At 48.8% G+C, this 25111-nt stretch overlaps 1 protein-coding gene across 1 annotated transcript in view; it reads right to left on the bottom strand.

Annotated features, from left to right (window-relative positions):
• SFMBT2 (Scm like with four mbt domains 2) overlaps positions 1-25111 on the bottom strand; it is a 219976-nt gene that overhangs the window by 180747 nt on the left and 14118 nt on the right. The window contains exons 2-4 of the mRNA XM_032881633.1: positions 18275-18426; positions 10461-10555; positions 8547-8787 (exon numbers count right to left, since the gene is read on the bottom strand). Coding sequence (XP_032737524.1) covers positions 8547-8787; positions 10461-10555; positions 18275-18374 — 436 coding nt within the window. The 5' untranslated portion in view covers positions 18375-18426. The remainder of the gene's footprint in view (positions 1-8546; positions 8788-10460; positions 10556-18274; positions 18427-25111) is intronic.

Below are 25111 nucleotides of genomic sequence, written 5' to 3'. Positions count from 1 at the left end.
TCGGAAGTCTTATTGACACAACTGAATCAATAAACAAATATTTACCGACCCCCTGCTACTTTCAAAGCATTGATTTCAGAAGGTGGGGGAGGGAATCGCCCTTACCTTCAAAGCAACTTCAAGCTGTCGGGCCTGGGGACAGATTCACCCTTGCCAAGCCACATTTTTCAAAAGTAAAATAAGAATGCTACCAGCCAGTTGCCAAAGGTCTTCTTAGGGTTAAATTCAGTTAGCTGGTACACAGCAGGGACACAGCAAAAATACCGTGTGGGTGAAACTGTTTCTAACTGAGGAGCCGTGATGCCAACAGGACAAACTTCACGACGGACTCGTTCACTGGGCAAGGCACTGACTAAGGGGACATGCAGGATATAGTGAGCTTCAGAAAACAAGTACAAACACCAAGCAGGGATTAGAGGAGAAGAGACCCAAGTTTTTCTGATGAACAAATAGTTGTTCACCACTGCATGTACAAGGTTTTTTATTTAAATGAGGACCATTTCATCTGCCTTATCTTTTTTTATTTTTTATTTTGGTCTTTGTTTCGTTTTTCCTTCCATAGGCTAAAAACAAAGCAAAACAAACAAACACACACACACACACAGTTTCGTAGGCATCTACTCAGCGAGCCCATTTAGTTCAGAGCCCTCTTATAAACCTCACTCAGTGCTCTCTGGATTCTTACATTCAGAACGTTTCTGAGCGGAAGGAAAACTTGGGGATCGCGCAGACCAGCGTGTCATGAGCTGGAGCTTCGACATGAGGTCACGCACTCGGAGAAGGCACAGGACACACGGGGCTCTCCTGGTCCACGCCTGACACTCTGATACCGCCAGGACCCAAGCAAACAAGAACCAACACACAGGGGACAGAAGATGACCTGGAAGGCAAGCAGATGACCACCTGGATGGACAGGAGCTCCACGACACTTGGGACAGCGATGCAAATGGTGGGACTGCGTCAGTTCCAACCCTATTGCTAAAATGTCACTTACATAATAAACTAAGTAATAAATACAACACGATCAACTTCAACCTCTTAGAGTCCGCAGTTAAACAACCGGAAGGTCTGTCCGTCCCATGACTTCCCAGTCCTGTGCGTCACCTGCCCCCAGCTCTTAATTTATAATCAACTACGGTAAAAACAAAATCCCCCAGAACAGTCCCGAGACCAGGCTCCAGAACCTGGAAGCACCCACCCCCATAACATAAGGCCCTGTTCACACTTGCTTCTAACACTTCATGAATAAACATCCCTTTATTCAAATAAGTTATATATTAACTAACTCCCGGTAATTTCGATTCAACTTTGGATGGTAAACAGAGTCATTCTGGCAAGACTGCGGAGTTTGCAATTCAAATTACAGAAATTTCAATAATGGGGAAAATAAAAATTAGTGGCGTGATTCCTAAGGCACCATAATTCCAACACTTTTTACCGCGACAGTCGGAGCGCGCATAAATATTTCTCCATTGATAGGGTGAGGGGTTTTATCTGGTCGGGCATCATCGCACAGACTTTCCTGCAGTCCTACAGGAGTATCCCCTGTCGGGGACACAGCAGGCACCAGCATGAGCTCCAGACCCTGAGAGGTCCCAGACACTGAGAGGCAGCAATGCTCGTTCTCAGTAAATAACAGAGAAACAGTCACTGGATTAAATGATTTCTGTACATTATCACCATAAACAATACTTATTTGGCAGTTGCCCTTTGCGGGCTTTGCATGTGCTTATGAATAAATCAAGCCTTATTGATTTACTAAGCCAAAGCGTTTTACCTCTAGCTCCCCTAATAAGAACTCTAATCCCCTACTGCACTTACCGATGCTTTAATGTAGTACGTCTCTTAATACTTTTAATATGAAAGATTAGCGCCGATGAGCTCAGGAGCAAGAACACGGCTCTTTGGACGGCCCAACGGCCAGTCCGCCCAGGTCTCTCTGAACACGTCCTCTCTAACAGAGTTCTGGCCGGCTGATCGGAATCACCCCTTAATGAAATAGGGGGAGCTGCCATCGGCCTGTTTCCTTCTGTGTAACACTGAGCAGAAGAATGACGGCTCGCATTAAGTCAACCATTAAATTCATCACAAACAGCAAGGCAAGAAAATACGGGACCGCGAAGGATGCTACGTGGTTGGTAAAGCTATCATCTCGGGTCATAAAATGACTGTCCTGGTGCTGTGGCTCCAAAAGATGTTTAAGACTACCTGGGACGATCCCAAAATGTCCTCAGAGGTCTTGGGTGCTACGATCCCAGTCCCCGCAGAAGGGGGGGCCCTCTGCTTCCTCCCACTGGTGGGCAAGGTCACCCCACACCCTCAGCCCCTGGCCCCGCCGCCCCGTACTTTGAAGCTGTCATGCTCGCACTGACTGCAGCGGCCACGCTTCCACTGACTCTGGCTCTGGGAAGGATGACTCCCAGTTCTCTGGGCTCCAACAGGGAACCAGAGTCCACGACTCTCGAGATTCTTTATCGAGGGAAATTCTATCAGCTGCAGGTGACGATGGACCCCAGACACTCCCAATAATTTCCCAGCCTCGGGTGTCCCCCAATGCACTGAAACCTGATCACCCCAACAGTAACACGGAAACGTCTGTGCTTCATACGACTCCTGGGCTGGGCTGCCACAGATCCTAGTTCCAAAACCAACTCCACGCTTCATATATACGTGAGGAAACTAGCACCCCTTGCACCTCCTTTCCTTTGCAAGGACCCTAAACCCAGGCATGTCGGAATGGAAAGCTCTTTGGACGTTAGACAGGCTCATTTCAAAGATGAGGAAATGGAGAGGAAACCCACCTCGCCAGCAAGGTTAATGGCAGGGGCCAGATAAGAACCAGATTCCTGGCTCCAGCCGCGATGTTTCTCCCTTTACAACGACCCCCTGCTCCCTGAGATGGGTAAGAAAGTCCACCACCGTGGAGAATCCCAAACAAAAGCATTATGTGTCGTGGACTTCACCTTGTGTTAATATCCTGTGATGCCTTTCAAGTTTAATCACGACAACGACTGACAGGGTACAGATGCAGAATTTCCAAGGATATTAGCTCTCTAAGACAGAAAACGGCACAAACAAGAATCTTTGTTCAAAAATAGATTCCCCGATTCCCTGCGGAACCACCGTTGCCTCTGGCTACAAAGCAATAATTATCCTGTACTACAGCGATCAATAAAACCTTTTGCCCCCGCGAACCTGCTATTTCCTGACTTTGTTCTCTGCACTAAAGATTTTCAAGTCATATTGATTACCTACTAAATTTTTTTCAAGTTCTTTAAAACGGGCAATAAAGAAATTCTCAAATTAGCATAACTTGTTATTGTTGGAGCGGGCTTCAAATCTTTCCATCACATTAATGCTTCCCCCCTTTACAGGGTGTTCCTGTTTTTCATGGGGAATTTGTCATTTTAAGTGTGTCTCTGTCTTGCCTAATAGCGCAAAGTCAGTAGGGTACAAATTTGATGTTGCTTCTGGAACTGTGACTGCTGCCACATTTTTCATCCGAGCGAGAAAGAAGAATTGATTAATAAACTATGCCCTCTCTCTGGAGCAACAGCATGGATTTCTACCAAAGGAACCCATTAGCTCCGAGAGTGTTAAAATTCAGCACTCTGGAACTTGCCTCTAAAACGATTCACTAGAGAATCTATTATAAGGGAAACCATCATGCACCATTTCCAAGGGCATTTAGCTGCTAACGTGTCAAACCTGGAGAGTGAGTCATGAATGAGATAAGCACGGACAGCAAGAAGGCAGGGAGGCAGCCCGAGAACCCGCGCGAGGGGGGCATGGGCATGGCTGTGTAGCCATCAGTCGTGTTTGGAGCCAGGCAAGTGGAAGATCTCTCGTTTTCCGAGTAGCAAGGATATACTCCCAATATTCCATCAGCACAAACCATCCATCCAGACGGGTTTACTTCATGAGAGGACAGAGCAGGGAAATTAAATAACCATATGTTACATCGTATCTTCTCACCTCCATGGCTGCTTTCATTCAAAGCAAACGGAGTATTACTCAGTCTTAAAAAAGAAGGAACGCCTATCTGCACAACTCACAAAAATTAACACGAAATGAACTAAAGACCTCAATGTAAGAGCAGAAACCATAAAACGCCTAGAAGAAAACACAGGAAAAAAGGTCCTAGCCATCAGTCTTGGGGGTGATTTTTTGGGATATGAGACTTAAAGCACAAACGATAAAATAAAAAATAAATAAGTAAGCGGGACTACAACAAGCTAAAAAGCCTTCTGCAGAGCAAAGGAAACCATTGATAAAATGAAAAGACAACCTATAGAATGGGAAAAAATATTTGCAACCATGGATCTGATAAGGAGTTTATCCAAAATATTAACTCATACAATTCAACAGCTTAAAAAAATCTAATTTAAAAACGGGCAGAAGGGGTGCCTGGGTGGGGTGGCTCAATCAGTTAAGAGTCTGCCTTCAGCTCAGGTCATGATCTGGGAGTCCTGGGCTCCCTGCTCAGCAGGAAGTCTGCTTCTCCCTCTGCCTCTGTCCCTCCCCTCCATTCGTGCTCACACTCTCTCTCTTTCTCTCAAATAAATAAAGTCTTTATTAAAAAAAAAAAATGGGCAGAAGCTTCACCCATTTCCCTTCATGTATTTGGTGAAGGCGAGTGAGAGACTCAGGTTCCCAGTTATGGAATGAATAAATCACGGGGATGGATGATACCCCGTGCGGAATACGGCTGACGATACTGTAACGCCGTGTAAGGGCTCGAGTGGGAGCTCTACTCCTGTGGGGACAGCACAAGATGCAGAGACGCTGAATCACTGGGTTGTGTACCTGAGACTAACGTAACGTGTGTCAATGATACTTCAATAAAAAGAGAAAGGAAAACTGAGAGGCAGCTCCCAATAGACATTCTTCCGAAGAGCACACACGGGTACCTCTCCACATCACTGGTCATCAGGGAAATTGCAAATCAAAACCCCCTGCAGGTCTCACCTCACCCCTGCGGAATGGCTGTCCTCAGACAGACAAGGGACAACATGCTGGCGAGGATGTGGACAAGGGGGAGCCCTCACGCTCTGCTGGTGGCCGTGCCCGTCGGTACAGCCTCTCTGGAAAATAGTACAGACATTCCTCGGAAACATAAAACTAGAACTACCTTACGATCCAGCAATTCTGTGACTGGGTATCTCCCCAGGGAAACCAAGACTCCCTGGGTTCACAGCGGCCTAAGTTACAGCAGCCAAGACCCGGGAACAACCAAAATGTTCACTGTAGGTACATATGACGGAATATTCTTCAGCCACAAGAAAACAAGGAAATCTTACCGTCTGCCACAACACGGACAGCCCCTGAGGCATTACACTAGGTGAAGTAAGTCAGACAGAGACAAACACTGTAGCACCTTACTTCTAGGTGGACTCAAAAGAAAAAAACAAACAAACAAACAAAAACAAAGAACCAGTAACCCTCATACTACAGGAGATGAGATGTGCGGTTCCTAGAGGCCGTGGGGGGTAAGGGAACTGGAGGACGGAGGTCGAGAGGGACAAGTGTCTAGCTATGACCGTACAGGGACGGCAGGCGCAGGAAGCTGATGCTGCCATGCGGTACAGCTGGTTTTCAGACAGTAAATCCCAACAGGTCTCATCAAGAAGAAAATACACTTTTTTCTTTCGGTTCGTCTTTGTCTCTCTACGAGAGGACAGCTGTCCAGCAAACTCACACACGGCTGTCGCTTCCCTCCATCTCGATAAAACTGGAAGGGAAAAGAAGGGAAATCCCAGGACACGCCGCCCACGGACAAACCCTGAGGACACAATCCTGAGGGAAAGTAAGCAGGTCACAAAAGGACACACACTGCACGACCCCAGGTACGTGAGGAATCAGACGCGCAAACACAGAGAAGCAGGCTGTGCGGTGGAGGCTTCCAGGGGAAGGAAAATGCGGGGCTACGGCTCCGTGGGTCCAAATCCTCAGTTATGCAAGACAAAAAGGTTCTAGAGATGGGCTGACACTGTGCTTACAGTTCACAAGTTTCCATCCACTTAAAACTCTGTGAAGAGGGGAAAAAAAATAAGAGAAACATAACAATGTGGCTTATGACAGACCCCCAGTGCAGGCCTGGGCTCGGACGCGCTGCAGAGAGCTCTACTGGGCTCAGCCCGCTGTGTGTGCGTGCAGACCTGGGACGGGGCGCAGAGATACAGCGGGGACCGGTCACCACCCACCACCCCTCCCTCCACAGAGAGAGCAGACACAAGGCTCACACTCGAAGCTCCAGGGACACGCAAAGGCCAGGAAGAAAGGCACTTCAGGGATTCCTCTCCTCAGGGGCATCTACACAATAAGCAGAGACCATAACCTCCTTCCAGAGTATTCGCTCCCTCGATGAGCACCTACTCAGACCTCGCCAAGCACAGGTGTCAGCACCGGGCCACCCGAGTGCACGATCGCCCACCGCGGGGCCCACCACTTGGGGTAAAACCACAGAACAGAGACTGCGGCCGCACCCGCCCACGGCCGAATGCTGAAGCGCAGCGGAGAGCAGACGGCAGGTGGAACAGTACGCAGCCAGGAAAAGGCATGATGTCCTGAGCCACGCAGTGAACGACAGGGGTGAGCCTCCAGGACACCAAAGTTCCAGGACATCAAAGTTTGATGCAAAGTTCAAGAATCCAAACTCAAGCGGCCTCACGTTCTGTGATTCCATGTGTTTCCATGATCGAGGCTGAGGAAACAAAGCGGGCCGCGGTTGCTAGAGCCTAGGGGATGGGAGAGCAGAGCGGCGGTCTTCCCTTATGCAGTGAGGACAACGCTCTGGCATCAAGACAGTGACAACGGTTGTGCAGGCTGTGTGCAGCCAAAAATCACTGAAGGGCACACTTTCAAGGGCGAATTTCACGGTACGTGTATCGTCATCTAATTTGTTTTCAAGGATCAGTAAGGGGGGAGGGGAAGGGTGGCAAATGTGATCAATTCTGAGGGCTTAGGGGCTTTGTGAGCAAAAACGGGGTCTGACCTTGACCGCCTGTGAGCTCGTGGCTGGAGGAGGCAAAGGGGCGGGAGGACGTCCTGCGCATGGGGAAGCACAGGGTGCAATGACCCAAAGCTGGACCAAAGGGCCCATCTCTCTTTCTTTTGGGGCACTCAGGGGCCTTGATGTCAGCCGAGGCCCAGGCAACATATCTGGTCCCTACAAACGTCACGGAAATGCAACTCAAGCTCCACGGGTTGTGGGTCACGCGTCCATGACCACCTCTTAGCAGTCCCTCTATTAGGCATGGCACGGGGGAGTAGAAAGCCACAGACCATTCCCACCAATCAGAAGAACAACATATCAGAACTTCAGAAAGTAGATCAAATCGCAAAGTCCTGGGCGAAAGCAACTGCCAATATGGGGGACAAAAAAGAAACTCAAAACTCAGTTCTGCATGTTACGTGTCAGGTGGAAAGAAAGATACCAAGTCCAAGTTAAACTAGACCGACAGATACTATGAAGACACGACATGGGCTTGAGCCTCGGCACTCAGGGTCTCCAAGCATCACCGCGGCCGTCACCACGGAATCAAACACTGAAAACAGGGTGTTACGATTCAAATATTTGGAAAGGCGGCTTTTCTCACTTACGGGATCAGACGAGCTCCTCGGTTTCTCCAAGTCCGTGCCACCGGCAGTTCGAGCCCCGTGATTGCCTGTTTGGGGGACTGTCCTGTGTGGTCCCCTGGCCCTTCCACCACAGGCCAGCAGCACCCCACTGTTGTAACCCAAAATGCTTCCAGACACGGCTGAATGTCCCTGAGGGGTACGGTCGCTGGAGGGAACCAATGTTTTCTGGCAACTAAATGTACCTTCTCTCTACAAGCTGTGACGATTCCCTTGGGAAGAATGTCCTTTCTCCATATCTGCCTGGTTTTCTACATGCCTCCCACCCTGACAGTCTCCCCACAAGAATACAAATGAAAACTTACTAGAGAAGCCCGTTCCACGGGCTCTAGGTGACTGTTCAAAGCCCAGTCTCGGGGTGCGTGGGTGGCTCAGTTAGTTAAACAGCCGACTCTCGGCTTCGGCTCAGGTCTTGATCTCATGGTCGTGAGATCGAGCCCCACGTCAGACTCTGTGCTTGGTGTAGAGTCTGCTTCAGCTTCTCTCCCTCTCCCTCCAGCTCACATTCTCTCTCCCTCTCTCTGAAATAAGTAAGTGAAGTCTTAAAAATGCCCAGTGTCTAACGCAGAAGAAAAGCAATACCATCCATCTGCGGAGGAACACGAGGTTTCCGTGACGTGCCTCCTCCTCTCCTACCCCCCACACACATTTGAGGACTAGACTCCAAAGTTTTAGTCCCCAAAAGGCCACAGAGGTCTCAGCGGACAACTAAAAACGCATCCGGGCCCCCCTTCCACTCAGGAGTCCTCCTCACACTGAAACTCTCAAAGAACCCACAAAGCACCAGACCTTCCAATAAATTGGTTTTGGAGTCTCCGCAAGCATCTGAAACGATGATCACGTGCGACTCCAAAGGCCTGGGGGCTCAGGGCATGGGCTACCCGGCCGTCCAGACGCAGGGAGCTTACCGTCCGGGGGCATCAAGGCCTTGTTGTTCTGTGTGCACCAGCCCACGGGGTGCAGATCCGCGATCACCACGTCACACCAGAAGTCGGCCCGGCGGTCCTCGCCGTACCCGCAGTAACGCAGAAGCAGCAGCTGCCCACACGTGGTGATGACCGTGGCCACCCAGTACGTGTCGGGGTTGTTCTTGTTGGCCACCTCCAACTTCATCCCCGGCTGGAAGTTGCTCTGAAGACTGATTTCAACCTTCAGGAAGGAGAAACACAGGGAAACCGTCCCCGCATCAGACACATTGTATCACATGAGAACTACTGAAAACCCAGCACTTAAAAACACTATTCCCCTTGCCCTAGGGCAGCTGGAAGAGAAATACAAGATGAACCACCCACCAGACGTTTACCAGTAACCTCCATAAATATCAAAGATTAAAACAGACGAAATTAACTTCAGTAATGTATCTTATTTAACTCAAATATTATGTATCCCAAATGTTGCCATTTGAAGATGTAATCAACATGAAAAAATACCGAGTTGTTTTCTGTTGTTCTTTTCCAAGGCAGCCCACAAAATCCTGTGAGCTTTCTACGTTCACCCCACCTCTCCAGGTGGACAACACACTTCCGAACTACTCAGAAACTCCGCGTGGCTAGGGGCCACCGGGAGAATAGCACAGCCTTTAAGAATGCATTTCTTTTTCTTTTTTTTATTTAGGGGTGACAGTGTATTAATATGTACCAGCCATCCCCCAAAAAGGAGGCTTTGCAAGCCGGTGAGCCGTGACATTGGAAAGCTCACGCATCAGACATCCCCAAGGAGCAGCTGCCTGATTTATACGTAGCTCGTCGACGGGTCCACGCGACTTTTCCTTTAAACCTGGCACACAGGCCTGGGGAAACTGAGCATCGGGAAGGAAACTGCACTGTGGTTAGAAGGAAAGTGGGAGAAGTGACTGGATCAAAGGGAACGGGGTGGCTCCACATGGGAGAAATGTTGATGACTTCCTGGTCCAGAAAAGAAGGAAAAAATTGTGGATCGGTATCTCTTTCCTTAACTCCCCGAGCCAAGTCCTCCCAGCATCTTGAGAGGCAAAAGGGCCAAAAGCAAGAATCAGCTGGAAAAGTGCCCCAGTTTGCTTACCAGACTCAGGCTAAATCTTTGCCTTGGATAGCCCAGTGGAAAAGAAAAAAAAAAATGTTTCTCAGAATTAAATTTTCATTTCCAGTAAAGCAATAGTAATGCCTCAGAACTCGGGTTCTGGAAATTGAGTCTTTCCCTTGCTAATGATAAATTACCAAAATCTCATACATAAGCAAAAGTCTGATAAAACCTCCATCTTTTATTTCCTGGACCTTGCCCTTGGCTGGGCACACTTCGTGCATTGCTCAAAGAAATATTACTGATGAAGATGATTTTCTGGTTTGATCCAAATGTGTTCTGAATATTTAGTTATTTCCTCTAATTTCAATCATCTGCCTACAAGTGGCTCTAAGACTTAGAGGTGTCCTTTTGAAATAAAAGTACCTGTTCAAAATAAAAATAATTATCCTTCCTCGATGACATTACTCAGCCTATGAATTTGCCCTGTTTGCTGGCTCTTTACTCCCATCAGTCCTACCTGTCTCAGGCTGTGTGCCCTTTGCAGGGCCACGTCTGTCTGCTGCGGTGCCTCAGGGTGCAGAATAAGGGTAAGGTGCCCACGGTTCCTGCACGCTGAGCCCCACCCAGGGCCCAGCCCTGTTACCAGAAGAGATCAAGTGCAAGGACGAGGCCCATCCTTCTGACAGCTGGCGGCCTCTCCTTTTGATTTCTAAAAAATCCTGCCTCAATTTCCCTTTTCTTCCCAAAGGTTTGGCATCTTCCTGCGGATGCCCCTTCCCACCTTCCGAATGCAGACCAGAAAGACAAGCGGGGAGACGTACATGCTTGAAGGACGTGTGAGGGGCTGCGCTGGCGCCTGTTTCTTCCAGGTACTCCCCCCAGTTAAAGCCGATTTCCTCCAGGCTCGAACCTTCTTCTGTCAAAAGACAAAGAAAAACGGAAGAATGTCAACACCAGAGCGAAGAACGGAAAGGCACCGGCCTCCCATGAAGCACAGGAGATCCTTAATGCAAGAGACAAGGGAACTCAACGGCACAGGAGGGTCCTGTTGAGGGCGCTACTGAGGGCCCTGGGGAGCTCAGCTGGTCGGTGTGTGTAGCATCTGCCTTTGGCTCTGGTCATGATCCCAGGGTCAGAGGATCCATTGAGTCCCATGTCGGGCTCCCTGGAGCTCAGCCCAGAGCCTGCCTCTCCTCCTCCCTCTGATGCTCCCCCTGCTGGTGTTCTCGCTCTCTTTCTCTCTCAAATAAATAAAATCTTAAAAAAAAAAAAAAGGATGCTGCTGGTCCTGTCAGCTTCGGCGTGGGAATCGTGGAATGTTGACTAAGGAAAGGGAACGCTGAGGAAATCCTGCCTGAACTACGCTGGCAAAATCAAGTGTAAAATTAAGCGCCCTCAGGCAAACGAAAAGCGATTTGTTTCAGGGCATGTCTGCTGCCAGTTAGAGTGCTTGTTGGGAATCAGCCAGCGTCACGGTGGCCCTCCCTTCTCCGGGGAGGTTGGAGGACCAGGTCAAGGAAACCTGGACGTGTAGACAGCACGGGCACCTCAGAGTGCTGAGAGATTTGAGATCAGACAGCAACAGCATAGACTGTTCCTGCCCTCAGGGACCTCAGGAAGCACTGACTGATGTGCTTCCAAGGAAAAAACTATCTGAGGTCCAGAAGCCTTGCTCGAGTATGTGAGGTCACCTAGCAACTTAGGGACAGAAACCAAGCAGCTGACAATCAAGTTAATTCCCAAAATATTTAAGACTGTGTGTAAGATACAATCTGTATAGTCAAAAAGAACCCACTACCTCATTTTAATGCATGGATAACAATATCACGCGTGGATTCCAACAGGAAGAACGCACAAGCTGTAAACATGACTTTAACCTATCTCAAGGCTATCACAGCATAAAGAACATAGAGCGTAGGGCTGTCCACACAGGTGGCTAAGCGAGAGCATCAAAGTTTAGCTTCCCTTTCCTTGCGAGAACGCAACGGCTGCTGATGCTCAAGCTGTGTATCTCCTATAAGCAAGAGCTTGTTTCACGGGCCAAGATAAATACTGCTCTCGGTCACATTATTAATGGAGAAGTAGTGTACCCTGGCAGATGGGCCAGGGGAATCAGCAGCAGGAGGCTCTTGGAAAGAAAGTCATGCTTTCTTCAACTGTAAGTACGGAAAGTAATTTTCTGGTGCTACTCTGTATCGCCTCGGAAATGGACAGATCATTTTTGGAAAGCCAAACGATGCTAGGTTAAAAGTAGTTACCTTACATTTTGTCTTCTAAATCAAAGTTGCTCAGAACTAGCCTCCTAGACGTCGCCCCCTATGAGCTGGTTTATAATTCAATGTGCAGGAAAAATAAAAGCGACCCGAAGAGAAACCCTTCCCCCTTGTTTTTGTCCCAACATTCCACTTTATCCAGGGACTAAGGTCCTTCCGTTGGAAACAGGCTCCCTGAAAAAAGTCAGCAGGTCCCGCAGCGGCCACCTAACAAGAGACACCATGACGCAAACATGCAGGGAACACAGTCGCTTTCTGGAAACCCCTCCGGGTGTCGCCCAATGGCTCAACTCACAACTCTTTCCCCAAAAGGCCGCAAGCATCGATTACCAGTTTTGCTTTCTGATGGACTAGCCAGAAGCATCCGCACACATCTCATTTGCTCAGGGCGCCTGGTGCAGAGGAAGTCTGTGACTTCTCCGCAGCCTACCTGTCCGGCCCCGCTCAGCCCATGCCACCTGCAGGCCTGCCCACCCCAGCCAGGGTCACGCATTTCCGGCCCCACAGAGCCACCACACAGTCACAGCAGTGTCTTAAGACCTACACAGGACTGGGGTGTCAGCTCGCTGCTAACCACTTTGGGTGCATCACCCCCTTTCATCCTTCCAAAAACCCTGACAGATGGTGACTACCACAGCCATGGCACAGCAGAGATGACAGGAGCCCAGAGAGGCTGGGGGCAGGGGGCGGTCACCAGGACCACGCAACTGTCTAGCCACAGAGGCAAGAATCCCACTCGGGCTGAAAGGTTTCAAGCTGGAACTGTCCCGAGACACCTCTCTGTATCTCCCTTCTGCCTGCATCATGCGTGGGGCATAGGCCCTCCAGCACCACTACCCGTTCCTCCTCCTGGAGAACCCAGGGCAGACTCAGGGCCAGCTTCTCTGTCTTCCGTGCGGGTGAGCATGAGAGCACTCCAGACCCCAGCCCGGCAGCAGGATGAGGCAGGAGGTGGGGAAGGCGGGAAGCAGTAGCCAAGCTCAGAAAGAACGGCGAATGCAGAACCCCCAGAGCCTTCGGCAGGAGGACAAGACCGGGGGGACGACAAGGGTATGAAACGCGGGCCTGGGCCTTCAGAGGCAGGTGGTCCTGGGAGAGCTGCGGGTGAATGAACAGCTCCTGGGAAATGGAAGGGATCTCGTAGGGAGTGATGGCTCCCCTGGCATCAGAAGCATCTGCCTACGGACACACCCCGGAGGAAGGGCCTCCAGCAGCCAGCGCCTGGGGCTGGAGAGCGTCGCTAAGCTTCAGCACCACGCCTGAAAGGACCAGGGACCCCATCGCGCGGCATCATCCATGCGGGTGAGCCTGTGGCTTCAATCTCCCCGCTTCAGCCTTGAGACCGCTCGCTCCACTTCTCCACGCTGCAGACAATTCCAGTCGGGGCCACCGGCATTCTCCCCAAAACCCCATCCTCACCGAAGTTTAACTCATTCATTACAAACCGAGCTTCTCTTCCTGCGACGAGCAGGCTGCAGAGGGCTTCCAGGCTCACTGGGGCGTTTGCTCAAGCCACCAGGGGACGGAAAGGCCCCCCAGGGACTCCCCAGCGAGCTCGGAAGAACGCTGCCTCGGAGAGAGCCATTTCACGCTCTAGAGTCCCGGGAAAATACTTAGAAGTCAAAGCTGGAACAGGATTTTAAAAAAGTTAAAGCCTGTGTGCCCAGCACCGGTAGTTTCCAATGATAAAATCATACACAACACGCAGGGTCCCCCACCGGAAGGCCTTCCCCGACCTGTGACTCACAGCATGTCCCCCAGGCACACGATCCCCGAACAGCCCGTTCTCTGCAGACCTTTCAATGGGCAACAGATAAACACGCACCCTGTTTACGAGAGGAGGTCTCATAAATCCAGAGCAAATATTTACAGCTGATTCATAAACCTCGTCAACCCATAAACATTTTATCAGGGAAATTCTGACAAGCTCCGTCCTCTGCCAAGGCACCAGTCAGAAGCGTTTTTCCCTGTGATGTCATGAAAACAGGCCATGAAATGCGACCAAGAAAACTGCACGTTCTCAAAGAAAACAGGCGCGCTCATTAGTGGCCATTCAGCCATGGAGAACAGAAGGCTATTTACGGGACCAGCCTATTCCCTGATAGATAGAAAAAGCGCGCTCAAAGTTGAGGTGTGGATGCTGACACACCTTACCCAGGCGAGTGGAAAACAGGGTAAACACGTGGCTCACACACCTTTTTTTTTAAGGAATCGAATTTCGGATTTTGGTTTTAGAGTCTGAATCGGGCTAACTTTGTGAGGCTGAGCGATAACGTCCATGACCACTAGCCAATAAAAGAATGGAGAGCCTGCAGGTTTGGAGCCGATGAAATCTCGCACGACACCTAGATACTCCTCGGGAAGAGAAAGAAGGTTTCCTCGGGAAGAGAAAGAAGTCTTTACGTCTTCGTGATTTTCCCTGCTGATAGGGTGTTCATACCACCGCAGGGTTTAAAAAGTACTTCCATTACTGCATTAAGCAGACTCACAACACGAAGGACGCTGGGAAAGGGCTGCCCAAGGTCACAGGGAGGGCTGAGTTCATGGCTGCAGGACATCCCCCAGGGAAGGGGGGACAGTCACCTGCACTCAGACGATGCAGACAGCCAGAGAGATTTTCCAGAAAACACACACACACACACACACACACATAAAAATCACCCAGTCACCCAGTTGGGGGGGTGGGCAGGGAGAGGGGAGGGCAGTAACTTTTTAAAGAGAATTCTTTGGGGTCTTTTGTTTGTTTTGTTTTTAACAGGGAACACAAATGGAGTCATACAGAACCAGTTCCTAGCACCAAGAATCAGAAATCTGAATTTTTCTAATGAGAATGTTGACTCCTTTCTTTCCAGAATTAAAAAGAAAAAAAAAAATCTATGGGACTGCAATTAATGTATTCCTAACACACACACACGAAAGAAAGAAAGAAAGAAAGAAAGAAAGAAAGAAAGAAAGAAAGGAAGGAAGGAAGGAAGGAAGGAAGAAAAAAAAGAAAAAGAAAAAGAAAAAGAAAAAACTGCTCAAGCCCACGTTCCCAGCATAACTCTCTTCATTCAGAGGCCCACCCGGTCTGAATGTGCAAACCCACTTTATCTCCAACTTCATCGGGAAATTACATCCAGCCGGCCTGGAAAAATAATGTCAAGGAGTCCATTTATCACTGTGTCGGCATGTTGTTTGGCTTGCTTTTATCAGGGTGACTGGAGAAGCCCAGAGTTCCAGCACCAGCTCCGGTCCACAGCCTCCTCTGCCCGCCGGGTGACAACGTCGTCAGCCCTGTCTGCTGGGGAGGCCTCGGGCTCTCGGGTCTGCGCTCATCCCGGCCACATCCTCCGCGCCCCTGGGAGGAGGAGTCGTTTCCCGGGACGCCTGTTTCCTTTATAGGACTCAGATGCCAGTCAAACTAGGATTTGAGCTTTCATTAGGAGAAGGGGCAAAATGGGAGAAAAAGCCATTAATCAGATTTGGACCTCACTGCTGTCCGGTGAAGCTTTTGCGAAAGTCAGAGGGACGGCTCGTCCGTGCGAGGAAGGGCAGCGGCTCGGGGTAGGGCGTGGGGACACAAGTCCCAGCAGCCGGCCCGTCACCTGGGCCAAGAAGAGCTCCAGGCACCTATGCGTAGTCACCTGCTGGGGGAGACGGCCCGTGTCCCACCACATGTGGGGAGGGGACAGCAGACAAGTGGAGGGAAGGACAAGAAAACAGCTGGGTCGTGCCCACATCTCAGAAAGTGCTTATCTGCACATGGAGGGGGTGTGCTTGGCGCACCTTGGTGACTTCGCCCCGCACAGAAGGGCAGGTGTGACCCAGTGTGCAGAGCACCTGCTCCCGGGCCTCCAGATGCTGGAAACGAAACCCTGGCCCCAACCCAAGAGCCAAGAGACTTCGCCATGTTGTCCGGTGCCCCCGTCTTTACCATGCGGATGATATAAGCAGCTATTTCATGGGGTCATAGAAGGGTAAACCAAGTCAACAGACACAAAGTACTTGCAGAGTGCCTGCCATACAGTTCGAACTCAGGGTCACATACGTACCTGTCCCTGGTCCACAGAGAACCAGCTATGCCTGCCTTCTCCTGCTCTTCTGATGAGTGGGTCCTGCACAAAATGCTCGCGGCCCCAAACATGTCACAGGGGTTCCCACCACCAGACACCCCACCACCGATGCCAGAATAGACCTGTTTTCTGTATCACCAGCTTGAAAGGGAAAACAAGCTTCCTGAGAATTCCTACTTGAGTCCGGTTTAACAGACAGTGTTTGAGATGACCCTGGGTTTCTGGCAGTCGGTCTCTGCCCTCTACAGAGGTTTAGATCCTGCCCTAAATTTATTTCTCCTTGAGGAGCCACTCTTCATGTCTCATCTAAAAGTCTCCAAAGAGCCGCTTGTGGAAATTCCAAGGAGAAAGGAAAGATCAGCCACGTACGGGGGAAAAAGGCTCCTGGGCCCATGTCTATGCATGTTAAGACACTCTGGAGTCCTTCAGAACTAGCATTTCTAGAAAAGAGCCTCCCGTCTCGTGCGATTCAGGCCGCCGTCGTGCGTGAGCAAGGAAGCCACCATGAAGTGTGTGCACACGACGGGCCTTCAGCACAAGCCCAGCCCAGCCAGTGACAGAACAAATCTCCTACTTCCCTATTCATGGGATCCCCCATGAGGAAATGCAGCCCAGATAATTTTCCCGACATCGTATTATTACCAATGGGCTCCAAAACCTACGTAAGCTAGACAGATACACTGCCGTTGCAAGAAACTGAGAAGTCAACACACGTTAGGTTTTTCAACAGGCTCGAAAACACACCATTGAAAACGAGGCAGTCACAGACACAGGACCATTCTGCAAAGGCACGGGGAGAGCCCGGGGAACCAGAAGTGGAAATGTAATCTCACGCCGCAAACTTCAAACAGACTTTTTTTTTTTAAAAAGCGTATCTGTACTTAAAGAAGAGTAGGGTGAACCTTCCGCCTATGGGACTGAGTTTCCTCAGAAGGGAATTTCCATACTTCCACTGGGGGACAGTGTCTCAGCTCTGCTTCTAGAAGTTTCCGCACGCCAGCTTATGTACAGAAAAATCCCAATGGGGCGGGTGGGGAAACGGGGCTGATTCGGAAGCAGACACGAACATCCTTCTCCATATTTAGGCAATAACTTCAGGGGTTTCCAGATTTTTTTTGCAGATAAAGATAGAAATTTGAGTTAACGCAATAAATCCAGTGATATCGAGCTATCAGTAATGCTGCCCTTGACATCACTCAACCGAGTAAAAAGGCAAACATTGTGATTTTTCCAGATAAGTGTCAAATCTCCCACTGAGTTAAGGATCAACAGTTTTTTTACACGAATTCACCAGAGCAAATATTCAAGATCCAGACAGCTAACCTGTCTTGATTGAATTTGCTGTGATGCAAATAGAGCAATCTTTAAAAAAAAAAAAAAAAGAAGTGTTTTTTTTAAAAACGGACTCTTGTGTAAGTATTTAGAAAAAGATGCATGAATTAACTCACTGATCAAATACTAAATTCACTCTAAGGCTGGTTAGGTGTTAGATTCCTTGAACGGAGGAAAAACTTGACCACAGACTCATGTGACCTAAATTTCTTTCCCGTTAGGCATTCTCTGAAAGACATGCTCAAGGGTTCAGAGAGGAGGGGAGGCGGTGGCATCGGTGCCTGGGCGGATCCCACTGTCCTGTCCCTCAAAGCACTTGGGAGAAAAGTTTGATGTTCCCACCTCCCTCGCACTGGTGCAAACACAAGAGTCATTCTGGTCAAGAGTTTCTGAGCAAAAGGGACAGCTGTGTCCTGGGAGCCAGATGATGTCACTGTTGATTGAGGACCCGTAACAGAAAGACGGTGCGTCCTGACTGGCAAAAATGACATATAAAGGGGCGCCTGGGTGGCTCAGTGGGTTAAAGCCTCTGCCTTCAGCTCAGGTCATGATCTCAGGGTCCTGGGATGGAGCCCCACATCAGGCTCTCTGCTCAGCGGGGAGCCTGCTTCACCCTCTCTCTCTGCCTGCCTCTCTGCCTACTTGTGATCTCTGTCTGTCAAATAAATAAATAAAATATTTTTTTAAAAAATGACATATAAACATTTTACTGTGTTAGCCACTGAGATGCTGAAGCGATCTGTCCCCTCACTGTGACCCACCCCTCGCCATCTAGTATAGGAAATACTCATTTGGGGCCAAATTTTGCATAACTTTCAAGCTACTATAGGCTTCTAACTATGACAGCAGATACTAGAAACAGGCAGCATGAGAGATCTGGAAATGTCCACCCCACTGATGCCTGAACATTTTCAGGAAGATCCGGGTCACCGCATCACCACGTCAGAGAGAGAAATCCAGAAAACAACGTCCCACCTGAATCGAGACCTCCATTACCACTCTCTGAGCTTTGCTGTTTCTCCGGGGGTGAGGAGGCGGGTTCCTGCATGCTGGACGCGGACAAGCTGCCCTCCATGCCTAGTGAGCAAGGGTCCTCCTCTCTTAACGCATCCCGCAGCAAGAATTACCTAGGAGCAACCAACAAAGGAAAAAAAAAATCAGAGAACCTTGATTATATTCTTTTGTTTTTCAATTCCCTCCCCGCCAAGTAACAGCATCCTATCAGATCTGCTACCGGGTCATCCTAACACGCAGGATGCCACGTAACGCTGCTAACAGAAATACCCACACCCGGGGGAGACGGCACGCGTGTCCCAAGCAATGTGCGACCAGACCTAGGCGAGGGCTCGACGTTTGCCAAGGTGCTTCCTGACCAATCCAGGCTTTTCCGAGCACAGCCCAGCTAGTCTTCGCTGGCATTCTGCTGGACGAGGTGGGAAAACAGGTAAAATTACAGGCGCTTCTCACGGAACCTACAATGCAGTTCATTTACGTCCCGGCTCACGAAACAACCAGGCACGCCGCTCTCAAGGGTCGGCCATGGTCATCGCCGGTGGTTCGACTCAGCCATGCGGCCTTTTAAATCTTTCCCTCTGCTTGTGCTGCACACGTAGAGGAAAGTTTGAATCAGCAAAAGAGCAAGGATAAAGGAAGGCACAGTAACTCTACACCTATAAATAGAATATTTTGTCACCCACGTAAAGAAAATACCTTTATTTATTTATTTGTAAATAAATACCTTTATTTATTTGTTTATTTAATAATGTAAATAAATGCCTTTATTTATTTATTATTTATTATTTATATATTATTTATATATATAATATATATTATATATTATTTATTATAAATACCTTTATTTATTTATTATAGATAAATAAACAACTTATTTGTAAATAAATACCTTTATTTATTTGTCACCCACATAAAGAAAATACCGCTCCCTTTTAAGCTGCCACACACATGCATGCACACACACACTCACACACACATACGCACGCACACGTCCCTTTGGGTGTTATTCAGTTGACTTTCCTGGAAAATTATTTTGAGGTCACTTTCCTGGAAAATTATTTTGAGGTCAGGTTAAAATTAAAGGTTCATAAAAGGGTATGAGTCACCTGCACCATGGCAGGAAAAAGGCAGAAAACTCTCACAGGAGAAGACGGGTGAGGTCCCAGGTACCCGGTGCGGGCACTTAACCAACTTACTCCCCACCTGTTCATAAAATACTACACCAGACGCTGTGGGGGCGGGGGAGTGATATGAAGCCATTTGTCCATCAAAATACAAAGAAAGAAAATACCTACTTCCGAATAGGAACCATGGAAACGTCGAGACTGGCTCTTCCAGCGGCAACCTAAGCCTCTTGCGGGTACGAAGAGAAGTACACGAATAAGAAAATGAAATGACAGATTATCAGGTAAACGTAACCAACTGGGAGACCATCTTTGACTCATTGCACAGCTTCTGAGCACCGGTGCTTATCCTGCTTTCTGAAACAAAAGTGAGGCTCTGTGATCTGAGGACCAGAAGTCAGGACCGGGGATATAGGAGAAGTCGAGGCTGTCCCAGGAAAGAGGGCACTGGTTAAAAGGCTGAAACGGCTTCCGGGGTTTAAAAGTCCCATAAGGGGGGCGCCTGGGTGGCTCAGTGGGTTAAAGCCTCTGCCTTCGGCTCAGGTCATGATCTCAGGGTCCTGGGATCGAGCCCCGCATCGGGCTCTCTGCTCGGCAGGGAGCCTGCTTCCTCCTCTCTCTCTCTGCCTCTCTGCCGACTTGTGGTCTCTCTCTGTCTGTTAAATAAATAAAATCTTTAAAAAAAAAAAAAAGTCCCATCAAGGATTGGGAAATACCCCAAGCTCAACGGAGCCCTGCGTGGGGCCAAGAAAGCAAGGCAGGACAGTCCTACCCCGCCCTCCAGCAGCGTCTAAGACCGACGGTGTAAGGAAACTGGGTGCACACAGGAACGACCTCAACCTAAACAAAAACTGGTGTGTTTTTCTTTAAATAGTTTTTTTTTTTTTAAGAAATAAGTAAAGGAATGCGTAGAACAGATACACGGGTTCCAAGATGCTTTAAAACAGAGGGCATTGGCAACCCCAGCACTTTGCACATTGGGGCTGGCTAATTTTACCGCAGCGACATCCGTTTGCTAAAATTGCGCACGCGATGACAGGCAGAACTGCATTCTCCTAAGAGCACTCCTGCTACCCCGCAGACGCTGGGATTTGTGGGCAGCCACGGTTCCGGAGGTCCCCTCCCTGCGGGGCGGCATGCAGCCAACCGGGCAGGAAAGGGACGGGCAACCGGGGCTCCCCACGAGCCCTGGTGCCTTAGGCCCAGATGTCACAGCAGGTGGCGGTACGCACCGTGTGTCCCCAGCACCACCGGCATCCAGGAGCCATGGCCCCTGCCATCGGCAGAGAACTCACTTGTTGATAAGCAAGCGTGGCCAGAGACCACGGAGACCCAGGAGCCAACAAGCACCCAGGCAAGAACAGGTACACGGAGCGCGCAGCAGACAGCACACACCTGCCCGTGACGCCGGAAGCACGGGTGTGAGTTTGCGGATCCCCTGATCACCCAGCCGGGGGACACCACGCCCACCAGTAACGGGGGCACCCAGAGGAAGGTGCGGCACCCTCTGGGAAACACTGCCTCTCTCACAGATGTCCGCTGGGGTCTGTAGGGGAGATCACCGAGGCCCGGGAGGGCCAAAGGACAAGCAGCTGAATGACATAGGAGGGAGGACCCTTGGAGCCCACAGCGTATCAGACAGTCCAGTACAGAGGGCATCCCCACAGGGTACAGGGCGCACGCAATGACCCCTGATAAGCTGGTCAGGGACAGGGACACTAGAGACACAGAGAGGCAGAGGCAAGCAAGGCGCAGAAGCCGCGATCACCACGAGGACGGGCGGGGGCAGGCAGGACTGGAGGAAGTGTTAGCGGAAGGCCCAAGGCTGAACCCCAAGGCCAGGAGGCTGGTTTGCCCAAGTGAGGACCCAACCCCGCGTTCCACTCTGCGGGCAAGAGCAGACACCGCAGGATTTCACTGCGGGAGTGCTATGATTCAACCTGTTCCAGGCAGCCGTACGCCAGACAGACGGACAGACAGGGACAGGACTGAAACAGGACCCTGTGGACGAAGGTCTGGGGAGAGAAGAAGGAAACAAGTGCACAGCATCCTTCACAAGACCAGTCCAGGGGACGTGGTACAAACGATCCAGGGGTCCCTCCGACATTAACAAGACGCAATCTCTTCACAGCTTGGAGGCAGCTTCCTACACTAAATCCCCTTCCACAGCTCGGTCTCCACAGCACATGCCCAGGCTGTGCCTGTGGAAATAAACACGGCTGGAGAAACCACGTCAAACAGGAGAACGACAGACCACTCCACAGAAATGTACTTCCAGTGGACTTTGTGGGGGCAGCAGAGCTCGCTGGTTAAAACCAACCCCGAAGTCCTACAAAATGAAAACAGGATTTTGAAAAGAACATCCTTTCCTGCCGCCAACCCCCGACCCCAAAAAAGGCTATTTTTAAAAAGAGGCATATTTCATTTTGGTTCTTAAAATATATATTAGGTTCAAGACCAAAGGTAAAGCTTTCTATTAATGAAAGTACCTTTATTTTTTTAAAGACATGAAAAGAAAGCTCACAAAGCTGGGTTTTTAAAGGGTAACTTCCTGTTTTTTACAATACACTTGGGATCCTGTGTAAAGTTAATCCCACTCTAATTGGCTCCTCTTCTCTCTAAAGCTGTTGAACAACACAATTAGAGCAACTTGGAGAGTAGCAAGGCTGCGATCTAGCTGTGTGACCCAGGCAAATGACTTGACCTCTCTGTTCCTTCAAACTTCTCATGAAAGCTTGATTAGATGCAATCCAGGGCCCTTTTCGAATCTAAAGTTCTACAAATCTACCAGAGCTTTTTTTTCAGTGTTAACGGTTTTTTCTGCATTCAGATTACCTGTTTATCTGAAAGAAATTTAACAGAATAAGCACCCTCCCCTGTTAATTCTTTTCCACCTCCTCCTACCATTTGGAAAAAAATCAGAGACAGTTAAATAATTTTAGCATAAGCCAAGCAGTCTTGTTAGTAAGAAAATGGGTGGAGAAGAACACTTACTAGATAGTATTCTAGAGCTAACCAGAAATTATTAGGGGTTTTTACCTACTTTGAATTATCTTTAAATTACCAACAAGGTCTACTCGAACTTTCTAGACCTGCAGGGTCTAATACAGTAACCACCAGCCACATGTGGCTACAGGGCCTTTGAAATGCAGCTAACATGAAAGATGATTTCAATTTAAAGAGAAAAGAAAAGATGATTTCAATTTTAATTTTCATTAAAAAGTCAGAGTGGCTGCTGTATTCGGGAGAAAAGCTAGCCCACTACACAGGTAGGCCAGGGTTTACTCTATCTGCATTTGGAGCCTGTCGTAAATAACCATCAATTCTTGGCTCTCTTGAAAGTTTTAATTTAACAATAGCAAGCTCATTAAAAGAGAACCCAGGAATTTTAAAACCTAGGAAACTTCTAAAAGAGACTTAACAGCTTCCCCATGATATCCCACAAACATCACACAGCAAACGGTCCGATGAAGCAGGTTTTTACGGAATGTACTGCATTTTTTGCATCGCTATAATTTCAAAGAAGAAAAGATCTAATATCCGAAAGCATGCATGTCACACTAAAATCGCTTCCTGTTTTCATTCATCTATAAATTCAGGAAAATCAGTCCAGCTCAAAAAATGTAATCAGGCTTGAAGTTTTTCTGGGAAGGAAAAAGAAATGTCCATGAATGTAATTATTAAGAAATGAGTCATGTATCAATGGCTTATAGAATACTTATTGAAGGGGGAAAAGTTTGCTGAAGTTTTTATGACTTCTTAGGGATTCAGCTCTCTGCCCTTGCCCCTGGCCAGACACAGTAAAAAGGGAATCAGGGACTATAAAGTAAGACATCAATTTAAATGCACCAAATCAATCATTTTAAATAGAACTCAAGGGTAATATTATAAATATCAAAAAGAAAGCCACATCAATGAGTGGCAGAGTTAAACCTTATGTTATTCTATAAGGACAAGTGACAACACTCTTGTTTACAGAGGAGACTGCAAAATGTGTTTATTTTAGCAAATGTCATATCACACTTGCACTTTTTCAACCATATTTACTGGCTTCCTTCCCATAAAAGGTATACACATGCTGCCGAAGTCTAGAAAATAAAATTATAAAGGAGCACATGAAAATCACTTATCATTCTAACACCCGGGAATAATTAGTCTTATTTGGAGAGTAGGTCCCCCTGACAGCTTCTCTGCAGGGTTTCAGCTCACCTAAAATTTAGAATTTTAATTCACGTTTCATTTGCCATCACACAAACAGCAGCACTTCTCCCACGTCGTTAAAATTCCTCGAAAACATGACTTGCACAATTTTTATTATAATACGAATATGGTAATTTATTTGCCATTCCCCTCCTACTGACCATTAAAGGGTGTTTTCTTTTTCCCCATCATCAGCAGTGCTGTGTCCACCACACTCAGCCATAAATGCTAGCAGACCTCTGAGGCTTCCTTCACAAGGAGCCCCAGAGGTGAGATGAGGGGCCAAATGCAGGAACACATCTAAGCCTCACGATCCACGCCACCTGCGATCCCACGGATTCGAGCCTCCCAGAGAAGCAAATCGAGGCAACGGAAAGGGAGCCTGGTGTGTGCTGTCCACTCCTGCCACCACATCACAGGGAAGTAAGCATCATCTCGTCTACACCACCCCCACTTAGGGCCCAAATCCCACCAAACACACCCTACAAGGACCGTGCTCCCTTTTTATAAGTCTGTGATTATGATGCTCTAGTCGTCACGGTTGACCTCAGGATGCATGCTAAGCTTTTGTCCAAAGATTGACGTAAAACGTGGTCTTTGGTTAAAAAAAAAAAAAAAAAGTCACAGTTCCCACCAGTAGTGACCAAGGTGCTTCAAGCCCAAGGAGGCCGAGGTCCCCAGAGAAGTGAAAACAGGGCCTCCTCCACTATGAGCGGGTGAGCCTCATGGGGGGAGGGTCACCCGTACTCGAGGGGGTCCTCACTACCTAGAATGGTGTCCACTGCCTCAATGGTTCTCAAAACTGAAGACACAGAATCAGCTGGAGGGCCTGTCAAAACTCGGGCTGCTGGGCCCCACCCCCGAGTCTCTGACCCACAGATCCAGAGAACTGCCTTATTCCTCTGTATTCTAGCAAGTTTCCAGGTGCCGCGGACGATGCTGGGCCGAGCACTGCCCTCGGGAGATCCCCTGCTTGATGTAAAGACTTTCTTGTCTGGGCTGCTGAGAAAGATAACGCAGTTCTTCATCAAGAGAGATTTAACAAAGGTGTACCCCCCAAAAATATTATTATTTCTGCAAAGTCATTTACACGTGGCAAGGGGAAGGCTGGTTCTCCCAGAAGTAGCTCTGCGTTAAAGCGTCTTGCGTGGTAAGCAGCATTCCTTACAGAACGCCAGTCACCTCCATCTCATCTCACAAAGTCGAGCTTTGCGACCCCATCTGCCAAAGTCAGGCCAGCCGGTTCCCCATTAAAGTTTGGTAAGAGTTACAGTTTATCGAGAAGGCATCGCGTTGACTCTTCATGGGGGAGCCACGCTCTTAATGGATCTATGTATCTGGCCGAATTACTTTTTCCAGGTCTCTTTTCTTGAGAAGCAAAAGGAAACTGGCTTGTACAATCTCCACGGACTCTTCCCTCGGTCCCTCACTCCTGGGAACACCCTCCTTCTTCAAACCCCTTGGCTGACTGCCA

This window comes from Lontra canadensis, unplaced genomic scaffold (assembly GCF_010015895.1).
Source record: "Lontra canadensis isolate GAN:19392208 unplaced genomic scaffold, GSC_riverotter_1.0 scaffold76, whole genome shotgun sequence".
Classification (NCBI taxonomy): Eukaryota; Metazoa; Chordata; class Mammalia; order Carnivora; family Mustelidae; genus Lontra; species Lontra canadensis.
Note: the sequence above shows the minus strand (reverse complement) of the source record. Positions and strands in the feature narration are given on the sequence as shown.